General features: G+C 38.0%; 1 protein-coding gene across 1 annotated transcript in view; it reads right to left on the reverse strand.

The window, feature by feature from the left end:
* Positions 1–15522, reverse strand: part of TBX5 (T-box transcription factor 5) — a 77882-nt gene that overhangs the window by 58520 nt on the left and 3840 nt on the right. Inside the window, exon 2 of the mRNA XM_089691210.1 lies at positions 10408–10527. Coding sequence (XP_089547336.1) covers positions 10408–10527 — 120 coding nt within the window. The remainder of the gene's footprint in view (positions 1–10407; positions 10528–15522) is intronic.

The following is a 15522-nucleotide window of genomic DNA, read 5'->3' on the forward strand; positions in this document are numbered from 1 at the left end:
TAGCTTAAGTCAAGTATTTAGGGAAACAGGCAAGTACCTTTTACCACATAGTTGGTTTGAGATCAATTATAGGTTTTTTTATATATAAAATTACAAAATGTAGAAAAACACTGATATTAGACTTACATAATTAACCACTTCACAAGCGTGCTATAGCCGAATGACGACTACAGCGTGGTTGTCCAGTTCTGGGAGGGCGTCCTCCCAGAACGCGCCCTCCCGCACGCCCCCAGCGGCGCGCACCCAGTGCTGTCTGTGATCACAGACACAGCTGACCACATGATGAGGTAAAAGGCCAATCACAGCAGCCTTTTACCACGTGATCAGCTGTGTCCAATGACACAGCAGATCACGGAGTAAATACAGTTGCCGGTTATTGGCTGCACTTTGACAGCGGGAGGAAAGTACTGCCGATAACCTGCAAATGTCTCAGAGGACATCTACACTAATCATCATTTATTTATTTAAAAAAAAACATGCTGTTAATATCACTTTAAAACACAACTTCCTTTGTTGAATAGTACTCATAGGAAAAAATATTACATATAAGTGCCAAATAGAGAAAACAGCCATTAAATTATGATAGCTGAGATAAGAATTGGCAGGATTATTGCTCAGGTTATCTCATAAGTTTGCTATATTTACTTATTTGCGCTCGTCACCATTAATTGTCTTGTTATTAAGTTGAGTGTAGCTCCCAGAAAGTGAAATTTTGGGTCCAGAACTTACTGGTTGCAGAGAACAATTACAAACAGAAGCATTTCACAGTCAAAAGTTTATACAGAATGTGTTCCTCTGCTTCTAAGCCAAAAACACACATTTAAAACTGTGGCTTGTGTTAGGTACGCCCATTCCTAAATAGAACAAGATGTGATATACAGTAAAACTAGCTTGAGCATTACAAAGCCTTTCAAGCAGTACCTCTAAATCCAACTCCCGTAAGATGTCATTACATTCTTCTCCATGCAAATGAAACTAAACTTAATGAATCTCCAAATCCTAAGACACCTTGTTATCTAGGAGTATTTAACAGGAAAGCTGTTCTCTTTGAGGATTTCACACTAGGCTTAATAGAGTTATCATTTTCTGCTCATCAAGGCAATATGTCAGAACTAAATAAAAGGAACGTTATTTGATTTATTGCAAAGCTAAAAAAATTTGCACATACAGCCCATAGCAGGGGCGGACTGACCATTCGAGCGCTCAGGCACTGCCTGAGGGGCCCGGGGTCAGTAGGGGGCCCCATGAAATGCCCTTGGTACCTTTTTTATAGGCTTTTTGGGGTATTCTTTGAGTGTGGGCAATGACACAGGGGCCCCATGATCCCCTATTGCCTGGGGGCCCCATGAGTTGTCAGTCCGCCCCTGGCCCATAGGCATTAAAAACAGCAACAGGGCTTTGGCTCAACTCTATATGGCCACAACCAGGGGCGGACTGACCATTTGGAAACTCGGGCACTGCCCGAGGGCCCGGGGTCAGTAGGGGGCCCCATGAGATGCCCCTGGTACCTTTTTCATAGACTTTTTTGAGTTTGGGCAAGGACACAGGGGCCCCATGATCCCCTATTGCCCGTTGGCAACATGAGTTGTCAGTCCGCCCCTGGCCACAACACACAAGAAAGGACAAATTATAAGTCGATCTTTCAAAACATTTATTGAAAATCATAAAATTTTTTGAATATTGTATCTAAATTTTTTTATAATGGAGTATTTTTCATAAGTGTATCAGGTGATAGCATTTTCGAGAAGCAAATATGTTTCCTGTGGAAGCAGGTTTATTTGGGTTACACTTGGTATGTCTTCACTGATTGATAGTGGTCTCCTAATAAGTAGCAGGTGGTGGTTGTTCTGCCTTGAAGGTATGGTTAGTCCTATATACTGATAGGAAATTTCACTAGAGATCACGCCATTGTTACAAGCTAACCAGCATGAAATGAGCTAGGGTGTTGAGCAGCATAGTGTTAAGCATTTTCAATATATTTCACTGAGCCTCAATACAAGTTTTATGCAACAGAGAGTGATGACGTTTTAGGCCTCATGCACCCATAAGCTGAGAAATAATGCTTTTACAGGAGTTTGAGCTTTCTTTTTTCTATGCCTCTAAACGCACTTCTATGTTAGCCACTGGGGTTGATTTGCTAAAACTGAAGAGTGCAAAATCTGGTGCAGCTTCGAGGTTTATTTGGCAAAGATTAATTGAACAAGCTGGTTAGAAGCTGATTGGCAACCATGCAGAGCTGCAACAGATTTGGCACGCTCTAGTTTTAGTAAATCAACCGCTATGTGACCATGCGCAAATAGGCATTTACAGGAGTTTAGAGACAAGGGCATTTTGAGGCAGAAAAAAGACATCATTCAAGAGAAGAGCGTTTGGCAGAAAAAATGCCTGATGCGCATAAACACATGTAAAAACGTCTAAATGAGTGGTAACGCTAGGCACGTTTAGCGCTTGAACATTCTGTCATTTTAATGGCAAGAATAAATTAATATTCTGTCCAATGAAATAAATAAATGCAAAAGCACTTGATGGCAGCACAGTGGCTAAATGGCTTTCACTTCCTCCTGGCAGTACTCGGGTCGTTGGTTCAAATCCCATCGTACGGCACCACCTGCCTGGAGTTTGCATGTTCTCCCTGTGCCTTCGTGGGCTTCCTCCAGGTACTCCGGTTTCCTCCCACACTGCAAAGACATGCTGGTAGATTGATTGGCTCTGTCTAAATTGGCCCTAGTATGTGTATGATGAATGAATGTAAGTTAGGGAGCTTAGATTGTACACCTCTTGAGGGTTAGGGACTGACGTAAATGTACTATATATATATGTAAAGCGCTACGTAAATTGAAGGTGCTAATTAAGTACCTGAAATAAATAAAAAAAATGTACCTAAATGTGTTTGAAAAAATGCTGCTTAGGTCCATTTTTGAAGCTGCTTTTCTCCTGCAAAGAAAAAAATATTTAGTTGAGCCCCAGTGTGCATGAAGCCTTAGAGTGTTGTGGACTTTAAGGTGACGAGCCAGATGTGCATCCAGAAGTTTCATCACATGCAAGAGGCTGCTAATTTTTAATAACGCCAAGTAAAATTATATATTTTTTTAATGTTGATAACCTTGCTAGAGATTCAAACAGCAGATAACAAAACAGAAGCAGGGGGAAGTTGTGTGAAGAATGTAACGTGGTCTTACAGCGGATATAAAAAGTCTACACACCCCTGTTAAAATGTCAGGTTTCTGAGATGTAAAAAAATGAGACAAAGATAAATAATTTCACAACGTTTTCCACCTTTAATGTGAACTATGTATAAACTGTACAACTCAATTGAAAAACAAACTGAAATATTTTAGGAGGGGGAAGTAAACATAACAAACTAAAATAATGTGGTTGCATAAGTGTGCACACCCTCTTATAACTGGGGATGTAGCTGTGTTCAAAATTAGGCAATCACATTCAAAATCATATTACAGAGGAGTCGGTACACACCTGCTATCATTCAAAGTGCCTCTCATTAACCCCAAATAAAGTTTAGCTGTTCTAGTAGGTCTTTCCTGACATTTTCTTAGTCGCATCCTACAGCAAAAGCCATGGTTCGCAGAGAGCTTCCAAAGCATCAGAGGGATATCATTGTTAAAAAGTATCAGGCAGGAAAAGTGTACAAAAGAATTTCCATGGCATTAGATTTACCATGGAACACAGTGAAGAGAGTCATCATCAAGTGGAGAAAATATGGCGCAACGGTGACATTACCAAGAACTGGACGTCCCTCCAAAATTGATAAAAATACGAGAAGAAAACTGGTCTGGGAGGCTGCCAAGAGGCCTACAGCAACATTAAAGGAGCTGCAGGAATATCTGGCAAGTGCATGTGACAACAATCTCCCGTATTCTTCATATGTCTGGGCTATGGGGTAGAGTGGCAAGATGGAAGCCTTTTCTTACAAAGAAAAACATCCAAGCCCGGCTAAATCTTTCAAAAACACATCTGAAGTCTACCAAAAGCATGTGAAAAAATGTATTATGGTCTGAGGAAATCAAGGTTGAACTTTTTGGCCATAATTAAAAAAGATATATTTGGCGCAAACACAACACTGCACATCACCAAAAGAACACCATACCCACAGTGAAGCATGGTAGTGGCAGCATCATGCTTTGGAGCTGTTTTTCTTCAGCTTGAACTGGGGCCTTAGTCAAGGTAGAGGGAATTATGAACAGTTCCAAATACCAGTCAATATCGGCACAGAACCTTCAAGCTTCTGCTTGAAAGCTGAACATGAAGAGGAACTTCATTTTCCAGCATGACAATGACCCAAAGCATACATCCAAATCAGGGAATGGCTTCACCAGAAGAAGATTAAAGTTTTGGAATGGCCCAGCCAGCCCAGGCCTGAATCAGATCAAAAATCTGTGGGGTGATCTGAAGAGTTATATCCACTGTATATATAGGAAGCAATGGTTGGGCCCTCCCTTGGGCTCAGGGGAAATAGTTTTTTGCTCACCTCATATATTTATGGTATGTTCACAGTATTTCCTGTATATTCAACAAAATCCACATATTTTGCCAATGAATCATCTGGCCTGAACTGAAGCTGTGCTATCTTCAGAGAAATTGGCATGTTACAAAAACATGGCTGGAAGCTGGGCAATGCCTAAAATGGCATTTCTCCATTTCCATCCCTCTGTTTATATAAACATCAACATAATTACCTATTTCCTTAATATTTTAACATGTACTTCTTTGTCATTACAAAGTGTTATATACATTAGTTTGTTGCGTAACGTACTGTATGTAATACGGTAGCAGCAAACATTGCTCTTCATTTTTACATTTCTCTGACATATGGAGGATTTAGCCAAAGAGATTTTAAATGTACTTCATTCAGGATTAGTTCTACATTTTTAATTCAGATGAATTTTGGCCTAGTGTCTAAATAGCTTTTAAAGTGATTGTAAAGGTTGTATTTTATTTTTTAAAAAAAAGTTATACTTACCTGCTCTGTGCAATGGTATAGCACAGAGCAGTCCCTTATCTCCTCCACCATCTACTCCATTGTCTTGCAGGTGACCCCATAGCAAGCCCTGTGCTATGGGGCACCTGTGCAGGTACGCTGCTGAGTCGGGCTGTGTGCATCCATAGACAAACACAGCACGACTTGGCCACACCTCCACTTCCTTCTCAAAGGATTTGACTGACAGCAGCAGGAGCCAGTGGCTCCCACTGCTCTTACTGTGCCCTGTGAGAAGAGGAAGAGAAACAGCACTGCTGCAGACAGGACAATGCTGGATCAATGACAGGAGTCAGGTAAGTGTTTAGGGAGTGGAGGGGCACAACTACTAGTGGGATTTTTTTATCTTAATGCAGGGAATACATTGCAGTAAAAACATTTTGACTATAACATATTGGGGTTGACTTATCAAACAATAGAAGAATGTTCACCAAGAAAGGTAGATGTTCATTTACCAAAGAGTGAAATCATATGACAAAATGAATTTGTGCTCACTTCAATAGTCAATCATTTATGGCACTAAATATTGTTTTTTGTTTCTCAATCCCTTACATGTGACTGGGTATTCCAAGTGAGCATATGAGGCTATGTGAGCACATCCTGGGACTTTAGTAAACCAACCACAGTGAATTAAGTGTAAAAACACGTGGGGAATTCACTGTGCGGTCTTCGATGTTTTGGCAACATTACCCAATATATTATCAATTACCCGCAAAAACTCAGCAACATTTCATGGACTTTCCTTTATATGTAATTATGTTTTACCCCTAAAACTAGTGGCCTTTGAATTTCTACAATACTGAATACTTTTTCAAACATGTTTTGTTTCAGCGCTTTTCATGAAGAGACCTGAAACATTAAAATGGCAACACCAAGGAAGCTGATGTGTTAATATAGAAATATGTTACCAGTTAACAGCTCTAACTCTTTATTTAGTATATTACCAAGAAAAATAAATACTTGTTAGGGTTGGGATAAGAAATGAAGCAAAAATAATGCCCAATTTACATGCTTGATACGTTTGACCTATATATTATAATATACTATATATAAAGTAGAGCAGAGAATTATTGTGCTTTTTAAATAGTAATTTTACCCATCTTTTTTGCCTCTTTTTTTTGTTTTTGAGAGTTGATGATGTCTAACAAAGTAAATGTTAGATAAGGAAAAATAACTGTATTTTTGCTAACAGATGATTGGTTGGTTAAAGTGAACAAACCTTATCCTTATTTGCTAGATTCAGTGAACAATCACCGTTAAGTCTCTATACTGGAGCAAATTGGACCGTCTTTATTGGGTTTTTGCCTTCCTCTGTAGGTATAGGTATAGGTATAGGTTTTTGTATATATAGATTTACTATTTGTTTATTTTTTTCTATTGCTTTAGTTGATTGTAGTGCACTTGTAATAGAAACAATTAGGTTGAAAAAAGACACAGGTCTAGCTAGTTCAAGCAATAGAAACAATTGATTACTGTCCGTGATACTTTTTTTAATTTGCACTAACATACAATTTTTCAAGACAAGCTTTCGGAGTTTACCCCCTTCTTCAAGGAGTACTGCTCGGACCTTGAAGAAGGGGGTACACCCCAAAAACTTTTCCTGAAAAATTGTATGTTAGTGCAAGCAGAATAAAGTATCACGGACGGTACTCAATTGTTTCTATTGCTTGAACTAGATAAACCTGTGTCTTTTTTCAACCTAATAATAGGGTACTATTAATTAGGGTACCCTATTATGTACATAGTACATAAGTTTGCTGTGAGACCATATAAACAAATGTTCCTGTAGAATGCAGTGGCTTTGAGCAAAGCCTTAGGACTCCGCTACATGGCTAATTCCTGATCATGCAAATGTGCAACTGAAAATTGCTGCTACTGTCTTAGGGCCTTGCATCACATGGATGTGTATGTGAGCAACTGTATGGATGGCAAGAACCCAAGATAATCACATAATTCTTTAAGTAATTGTAGCCCTGAGCCACCTATTGCTGTTGTTTTTTGGACCATGTGTTGTAGCTCACATTTTCCTGCTCTGATGGGTCTGCAGTCTCGCCTGTTGCACACACAATAGCTAGAAGAAACAACTCACGTAGCAGAGTGCTTAAATATCATTGCTGCAACGTCCTTATTGTACAGCAAACATAATCTACACAACCAAAATGTGCATTATTTTAAAAGTCTGCATATTTATAACAAAGAATGGACAGACAATAAACATACTGCACAAAGAGGATGAAATCGCTGCAAATCAAATGTTTTTGAAAGATGAGACTGACCTTTTTACAATTTTTAGCCTTCATTTAAAGGGACAATTTTTAAAACTTTTAAAGTGAGAGGCTGCATTTGAGCAGAGTAGTTGTTGTTAATATGATGTGTTACCTGAATTTGGGCTGATGCAATAAGACAGGAGAAAGGAAAATTAGAACTAAATTGTGCCACTCCAGTTTTACGTTTTATTAAATGGAAAAGTTGATCAACTAATTAATATTTTTTTCTGATTTTATAGGCAGCTAAGACTGTTCTAAGGTTCTGATAAATCAACCCCATTGAGTGTCACAGTATTACTTTGGGTGAACAGATTGAGCTTGATTTACAAATAGACTGTTCACTACACCAGGCAATTTTCCCCTAGCCTAGTGAATAGGGTCATCCACTCAAGTGCAAGAAAAATTACTTGTTTTTATTTTACTTGCACATGAGTGGGTATTTTTTTCAAGTAGAAGTTTCACCACATTCGCAAAGATGAGGAAAAGTTCCTTTGCAAAGTGAACAGCCTATTTATCCCACTGTGTAAGAACCCTGACAGAAAAGGAAAACTATTTCAACTAGCTTTGGCATACTGCACCATGATTCTTTTCACTGAAAAGTAACAAAATAGACATAAACTATGAATGAACATGATGCATGCAAATGGTAAAACACAAATGTCCTACTATAATTAGTCCTGTTCTGTGATTTAAATTTGTTACAGAAAATTCAGTATATTTGTATTCCAAAAACACAAGCATTGGTAAGCCAACAAATAATTGAGTTTGATGATATAGTCAGAACACAAAGCGAAGAGGTAAATACCTTTAGTCATAACTGCATGCATTTTAAGGCAGCTTCTGCAACAGATGTTTTATTTAATTTTTCACTAAATTAAATTTTCTTACTGTCAGTATTTATCAAGAACAGTATACATTAAATTCCTGAAATATTTATTGTATGTGTGATGTAGTTTTTCAGTAAATATACAACAGCCATACTATATATCAGAGAGGGATCTAAGGGTAAAGCCACAGTTACCTGTTAGGATACTCAATATGGAGGTGGAGGGGTAGATTGACATTTTGTGCACAAGAGCTGCAATCTAAGGAGTACACTTATCAAAGCTGAGGAATTTATCTTCTGTCAACAGAGATATGGTTTGCAGGAAATAACACCTTAAATATTAGTTGATGAACTACAGCAGATTGTTAAAAGTAGGGTAAAGTTGGACACTGTTCCACCAGTATAGAGTTTTTGGTGCCACAGCCTTGCAACTGGTAATTTTTGGCATATAACTATTATCTTTCAGATCTTTCAGCACTTACAGTATATTTTCAGAGTCAATGTAAATTCTATTTTTATATCTAATTTTCAGAGTTAAGCTAGCTTTTGTAAGTGTGATTTAGATTTGGATCCTTTCAATGGAGTGGGTTGAGGACAGGGGCGGACTGACCATTCATGCACTTGGGCACTGCCGGAGGGCTCGGGGTCAGTAGGGGGCCCCATGAAATGCTCCTGGTACCTTTTTATAGGCTTTTTGAGTGTGGGCAAGGCTACAGGGGCCCCATGATCCTCTATTGCCCGGGGTCCCATGAGCTGTCAGTCCGCCCCTGGTTGAGGATTATAGTGTTAAGGGTTGATCTTTTCTTCGGATAGGGGTTAAGCTTTAAGCAACGCTTGTGTTAATAAAACTTTAAACAAACACATTACCTGTAAAGAAGAGAGTTAGTATTTACCTCTACTGCTGCCACACTGCCAAACGCCACTGCACTGAAGAGAGATCTTCCCCCAAAGTCTATTCAAAAACTGACACTTCCAGGAGTGTCGATCTCCTGTGCTCCCCCTAGTGCTGGTTGTGTTTTTCCCACCAACCTCCATGTGTTTATAAGACACAGTAGTGTCAGTAATATATGTTTCTAAATTGACTTCAGAGGAAAATTTTTCTTTAATGGAGCATTTGGTTGCATAGGCAACTGGACAGGTGAATATTTACTCTCTTCTATACAGATTATTAGCAATTTTATATAGGTGAAAGAGTTGTTTTAGCAGGAAAACTATGTTTCAGACAGTTTTGATGTTGCTGCATGCATTTTCTTGCTTTTTATATGCATTATTTGTTTTTTTTAATCTTTCATCTTATTATGAATTACTGTTTCTGCCTCTGTCTTAATTCAATCTTGTTGCTAATTAAGGAAATACCCTAGTCTTATTTTACCGGTCATTACATTTTAGTGCCTTTACATTCTTTCTGATGGAAAAAAGTGACATACGGATGACTGCATCCAACTATCGCATGGAGGATCCTCTAGAGACACAGAATTATGTCTTTGTTGGTGTGCATTACTGAAGGAGTTGAGAATCTACACACAATAAATTGTGAGAATATTCACTTCAATAATCCAATCTTATGCAATTATGCAATTTTCTTTTCACATGTATGGATGATTGAAGTATATGGATGATTGAATATTCAGTTTATTTTTTCAACTCCTTTAGAAAATCAGCTTTTAAGTGTTCTTGCAATCACGTTAATCACACCAAGGTACATGCATGGATATTGGACCTACGCTTTTGATTTCCAGTAGTTGGGCTACAGGAGCATTTACTGCAGAGAACTGCAAAATTTAGAGAGATAAGGTATGCTTGTAGGGTGAAGATAAGTGTTGGAGAATGGTGGTTCTAAGTGTATCGGTGTTTATAGTGAAAGGTTTTTGTGGGTGTTGTCAATAGAATGTTCCGTGCTTACTGACATGTTCTTCAAAGCAAACCAATAACTAACTGATTCAACAAAGAAAATGCTACAACCCATACTATTCAGCCGGATTTTATCTTGGACAGATTTGGGTTTGGTAAAGTAAGATCAGGTTGCAAAGAAATAGCTAAGTACCTGCCATGCCAACCAGCACAATTGATAGTACTGGTGTACCAAAAGTAGGAAATGATGACTTGAACTATTTTGGACATACATGGTGCTCCCCATTTTTCCATGGTAAATAGAATACATAAGGCTGACACTATGCAGTACATGTTCAATATGAAAACAATAGTATGTGCTTTTCTGATGAAAGATGGATCTTCCAATAATTAAACATCATATAACTAGCTATATACAATGTACTTGACTCCCTAAACACACAGCAAGCATATGAATAAAAAGCACCTACCATTTGTTATCAGCAAACTTGTATCTGTGGTCATCAGCTGGCACAATATCCATAAGAAGGATGTACTTGGTCTTTGGATTGAGGCCAGTGACTTTCACTTTGTAACTGGGAAACATTCGCCTGGAATAAAATAGGAGAACTTGAACTGAACAGATATTGGAAAGAGTTTTCTTTCATTTGAGTCTTAAATCAGTTAATGCTGAACACTTGTAAGGCTTTTTTCATTAGAGTAGAGGACCAAGTCTGGAATATATGTATCATTCTGAGTATACTTTCCACTCAATTGCTCCAGGCAACTTTACTCATGTAGGGTGTCACCTTCCATTCACAATTTCATATGAATTGGCCAAATATGCAACTCCCTCTGTAAAAATTATATCCAGTTTGCTGTTTTTACCTAGACATACCATTCTATATTACACAACATACCAGGACTGGCTAAAAAAACTTGCCTAGCTCTACAGCTGTCAGTCTGGTGACAGGAAAGTCTCTATAAGTGGACTTTCACAAGCAATCTAGAATTAATTTGCTGCATGTTAAAGCTGTGCTTTAGTAGGAGTGCGTATTATTATTAGAGGTTGTAATAATTATAGATATTGACTCCAGTTCATACATCGTATACTCCCCAGTCTTTTCCCATAACCGCTTTTGTGGCAATATTTCATTCAGTGTTTCTCTGGGGTGTGAGCATAATTGGCCAGTTTAGGAATGGGCTTATTTGTACTTTTCAGTTTAACAGAGGGTTACTTGTGATTTAATAGTGGTATATACACGCACATATGCTTTGGTTAGTGTAAAGATTGTATTGCTAAAGCTTTGTTGAGAAATTCCAACAGCTTTTTCTTTGACAGATCAGTTTTCTTTAGGCATTGAAATAAAACTGATTTCATTTGGAATAGACAGAGTTTCCGAATCCAAGAGCCTGTTACTTTTTGGTGCTATTTGATTAGATTATTAACATTGGTGCTATTTTGTTAGTGTTTTGTGAGTGTTAGTGGATCCAACATAGCAAAATGATGATGAGGATTAGAGCTTCTAACAGCTTCTGTGCAACATTCTGCTACACTGTCGGAGATGTAAAAAGAAGTGCTAAAGCAACTGAATTTCCGTTGCTGGTAACTTGCTGGGAATTAAGAATAAGATGGTTTCTGTGTTTGTTTGTTTTTTACTCTGCAATGGTGCAATGTTGGTTCACGTACGGTATAATAGATTTGTTTTAAAGGAAAACTCCAGTCACATAGTGGACTACAAAGGAAAGCATATGTAGGCACTGCCAAAATATTTGTTAGGTAAAGTTTAACACCAGCAATGGATTCACCCACAATTGTTGCATTATACATCTCTATGGCCTGCGAAAGATTGTAACTCTCTTCAGTCCCTACACATCAATGCTAATCTAATATGAAGCCTGATCTTAGGTAAATGTATTAGCTGAAGTTCAAAAGGATTTTTATCTTTGCAAGTATGTTGAAAGGTGTTTTCAGGCAATTTCTTGTGTGAGTGTTTTAAGCTGTCACCAGTTGATTTCTCATTGAGTGCTAGATATTACAGCTCTTCCCAAACTGTTCTTTGCCTGCAAAAAATGGAGGCCTTGAAGCAGTGGTTGTCAACTAATGAAGTATCGGGCTCCTCAACCGCAAGCCGTAGCATCACCAAAGAAACTGCACATAAAAATTCAATATGCATAATACTACAAAAGACTGTCAAAAACAGCAGATTAGAGCAACATGTCAGAGGCTATGAATATGCTACAGGTGTGTTTTGAGACTGCAGACATGTTACAGAAGACTGTCAAAGACCAGGGTCATATTACACAATCTACTAGAGATCACTGCCAATGTAGCCACTTTACTAAATCAACAATTTGTTGGGGTCCAAGGGCCTTATGGCAAGCACCAAAGGGTTGTGAGTTAAACACCAGGACCTTAAAGTGTTTAAAGTTTTGAGGGAAAAAAATGTGTGTTATGTATGACCTCTTCTTCTACCATGTATAATAATATTTAAAACAAATCATTATTTTTTACTTTACGTAGTGCAAAAGGATACACATAAGAACATATTACTATAATAATACACTAATACCACCAATACAAGAGGACTAAAGACTAAGGCCTGATCTAGAATCTGCTATCCACGTTGAATCTTTGACAGGTGAAGAATCTGAAGAGGTAATTGATGGTTGCATGGTACAGGGAGCCAGTCAATGGAATATAGACATGAAGATCTAGTTACACATTGCCTGTCAAAGAAGATCACATCATATTTCCAAAGAGTTCTTCTGAGAGCCACTATTGAAAGGAGGGGAGCCTGGAGACCCACCATAGGAAAGCTTACAGATGGGAATCCACATGCCATTTGATCATCTAAGCGATATTTGACCATCCATTATGGGGTCAACACCTTCTGGTGAGTGGGAAATGTATACATTACTCACAAGTGGTGGAGAAGATCTTTCTGGACCAAAGTGGCACCCCTCTATAGGGCTCTCATTCATATGGACTATAAGACTTTTAATACTGAATGTGATTTTGGGATAACACTTTACACATATTTATGTAATATCTTTCATGTCATTTGTTATTTATGTTTATGGTGAAACCATACTGAGCAAGCACCTGCTTATTTATGGTTTTGGTATTTAGAGTGTGTTTTCACCTAATAGGGGCAGCTGTCACGACTGCCTTGTGGCAGAATTAAACTTTTTTTCACAGCACAGTTACTCACACAAGGTTTTCACACACGATATTGTGTTTTGATTTATAAATGTATGTTGAGGGGATACTTTAATTCTTCCTCTATGCCCACCCTTCTTGATCCTTTTAACATGGAGGAACCCTTAAAATAACATTCTGTGCTCAGACCCCCTATTAATATTTACAATATCTACAGCACAGAGTACATTAGTACGATTGTCGCTACAAAGAATTTTCCTTACATTTGTGGTCAATGAGAAGGAACCCCCTTACAGATAACCTAAAAAAAAGATCATTGTCAGAGGTTACTATAAAAGTTGCTCATTGCTCAAGGAACCACTAGCTCCTTGCCGAGGAATCCTATGGTTCCATAGAACCTTGGTCGAGAAAAGCTGCTCTATGTGGCATTCTGTTGAAAACGTATGTATGTTTTTTGGGGGGGCCATAGCCATAGTTTTACACTATCATAAACAAGTCTATGTTTCCTTCTAAAAAAAACAGCAAAACAAGGGAATCATTTCCTTGCACAATATAGTATGTTATAATACACAGCAATTGTTCTTGAGGGAAGTGTCCACCTTCTTTTTCTGAATTCCCCTTACTGTGGTAAAAGTGGCGCTGAGTTTATTGCTGGACCAGTTCCAGTTCTGCAGTTATGAGATTTTGGTAAACAACAGTGAAAAATGTGAAAAGATATTTTTTGCCTAGAATGTCACAGAGTGGATAAAGCAAATATGTATTTGGGGAAACTATGCGTCAGAACATTTCTTTACAGCTCTATCTGACCTTTAATAGATAATACAGAAAATGTATCTCCTATAACACTAATCCAGGTTGCTGTAAATATACTGACTCTAGATTCCTGTACCAGACTGTCCACTGATAAACAGACCTGGGGAATCACTATAGGTCAAACTAGAGAAGTAAGTTTCTTATATAATGATGAATGAGGACACTAGATAGACTGTGCTGGATTTATGAAAGAAGTAGAAACTATTCACACTATACACAGTGAATGATCACTAAGCTTAGTAAATAATATGAAACTGTGATCACTTTAATGGACCAATCATGTACTAATAATAATCCAGTATGTTAAATTTCCCTTGCACATGTTTGGATATTCAAAATAAACACAGCTTCACCCAATTTACTGTCATTCAGTTAACAAAGTGAGCACGTATTAAGGGCTTTCTATGCCTGTATTAAATCAACTTCATTGACCAACTAGAAATTAAATTATATAAAATAACAAAAAGAAAAGGAGAGAGTTCTCCAAGAAAAAAATTAATATTAAGTACAATTAACACAACTTTAAAAAAGGAAAACTTTTAAGATAAGTTATATTTAAAAAAAAAGGACAGTTGCTAGGTATTTTGTAGCAGCGCAGGTGAAAGGTTGCGACAGGCAATAGTAATAGTAAACATGTATCCCCTTAAGCATTATTCCTTTAAAAAATGCCATAGGTTTCCAATGTAGAGTAATATGGGAAATGTAGCATTTTAATAATATAATAATAATATAAGCCATTGCAATTAGAAAAAAGAAAAGGAGCACAAAAATTCAGCTGATGGCACCAGATGCACTAAGGTGAAACATGATTGGATGTTGCTGGCAACTCCACTCCACATGTGCATGTATACCTACGCAGGGTAAAGACACTGGGATTGATTTAGTAAACCGGAGAGTGCAAAATCTGGTGCAGTTCTACATAGAAACCAATTAGCTTCCTATTTTTTTTTTGTCAAAGTTTAAGTGAACAAGCTGAAGTTAAAAGCTGATTGGCTTCCATGCGCAGCTGCACCAGATTTTGCACTCTCCAGTTTTAGTACATCAACCCCTCTGTGTATTTCTGGTTTTTCAGATGCCCTAGAGCTGCCGTACAGCCACCCATAGCCATGAATGGGCAATTCGTTGCGTTCAGTGTATTAGGTCTCTGCGCGTGTGCTACTCCATGCAAATAGCAGCGCATAGCTGCGTACAGCAGCCTTCACCTATTCAAGACTATTGGGAATCAGCTCTATGATATCTGGAAAACCAGAAATACAAGGGGTTTGACTTACTAAAACTGGAGAGTGCAAAATATGGTGTACCTGTGCATGGTAGCCAATCAGCTTCTAATGTCACCTTGTTCAATTAAGTTTTGGTAATAAAACCTGGAAGCTGATTGGTTTCTATGCAGCGCTGCATCAGATATGGCACTCTCCAGTTTTAGTAAATCAACCCCACAGTGTCTTTGCGCTGCACCAACAAACGTGTCCATGTGCACGTAGCCTTATACTTATTTGCTTTCTTCCTTTTTTTTATGGCACCACTGTCAAATCTCTGTCATTTGAGAGTCTGATGGGAGTTAGGAACATCTTTGAAGTAAAAAAAAAAAAGTCCATTGGCACTGAGAGTCCCGTTTTTATAAGGAAAAAAA

The sequence above is a fragment of the Staurois parvus genome, unplaced genomic scaffold (genome assembly GCF_062004578.1).
Source record: "Staurois parvus isolate SC_StPar_1 unplaced genomic scaffold, SC_StPar_1.0 ptg000556l, whole genome shotgun sequence".
Lineage (NCBI taxonomy): Eukaryota > Metazoa > Chordata > Amphibia > Anura > Ranidae > Staurois > Staurois parvus.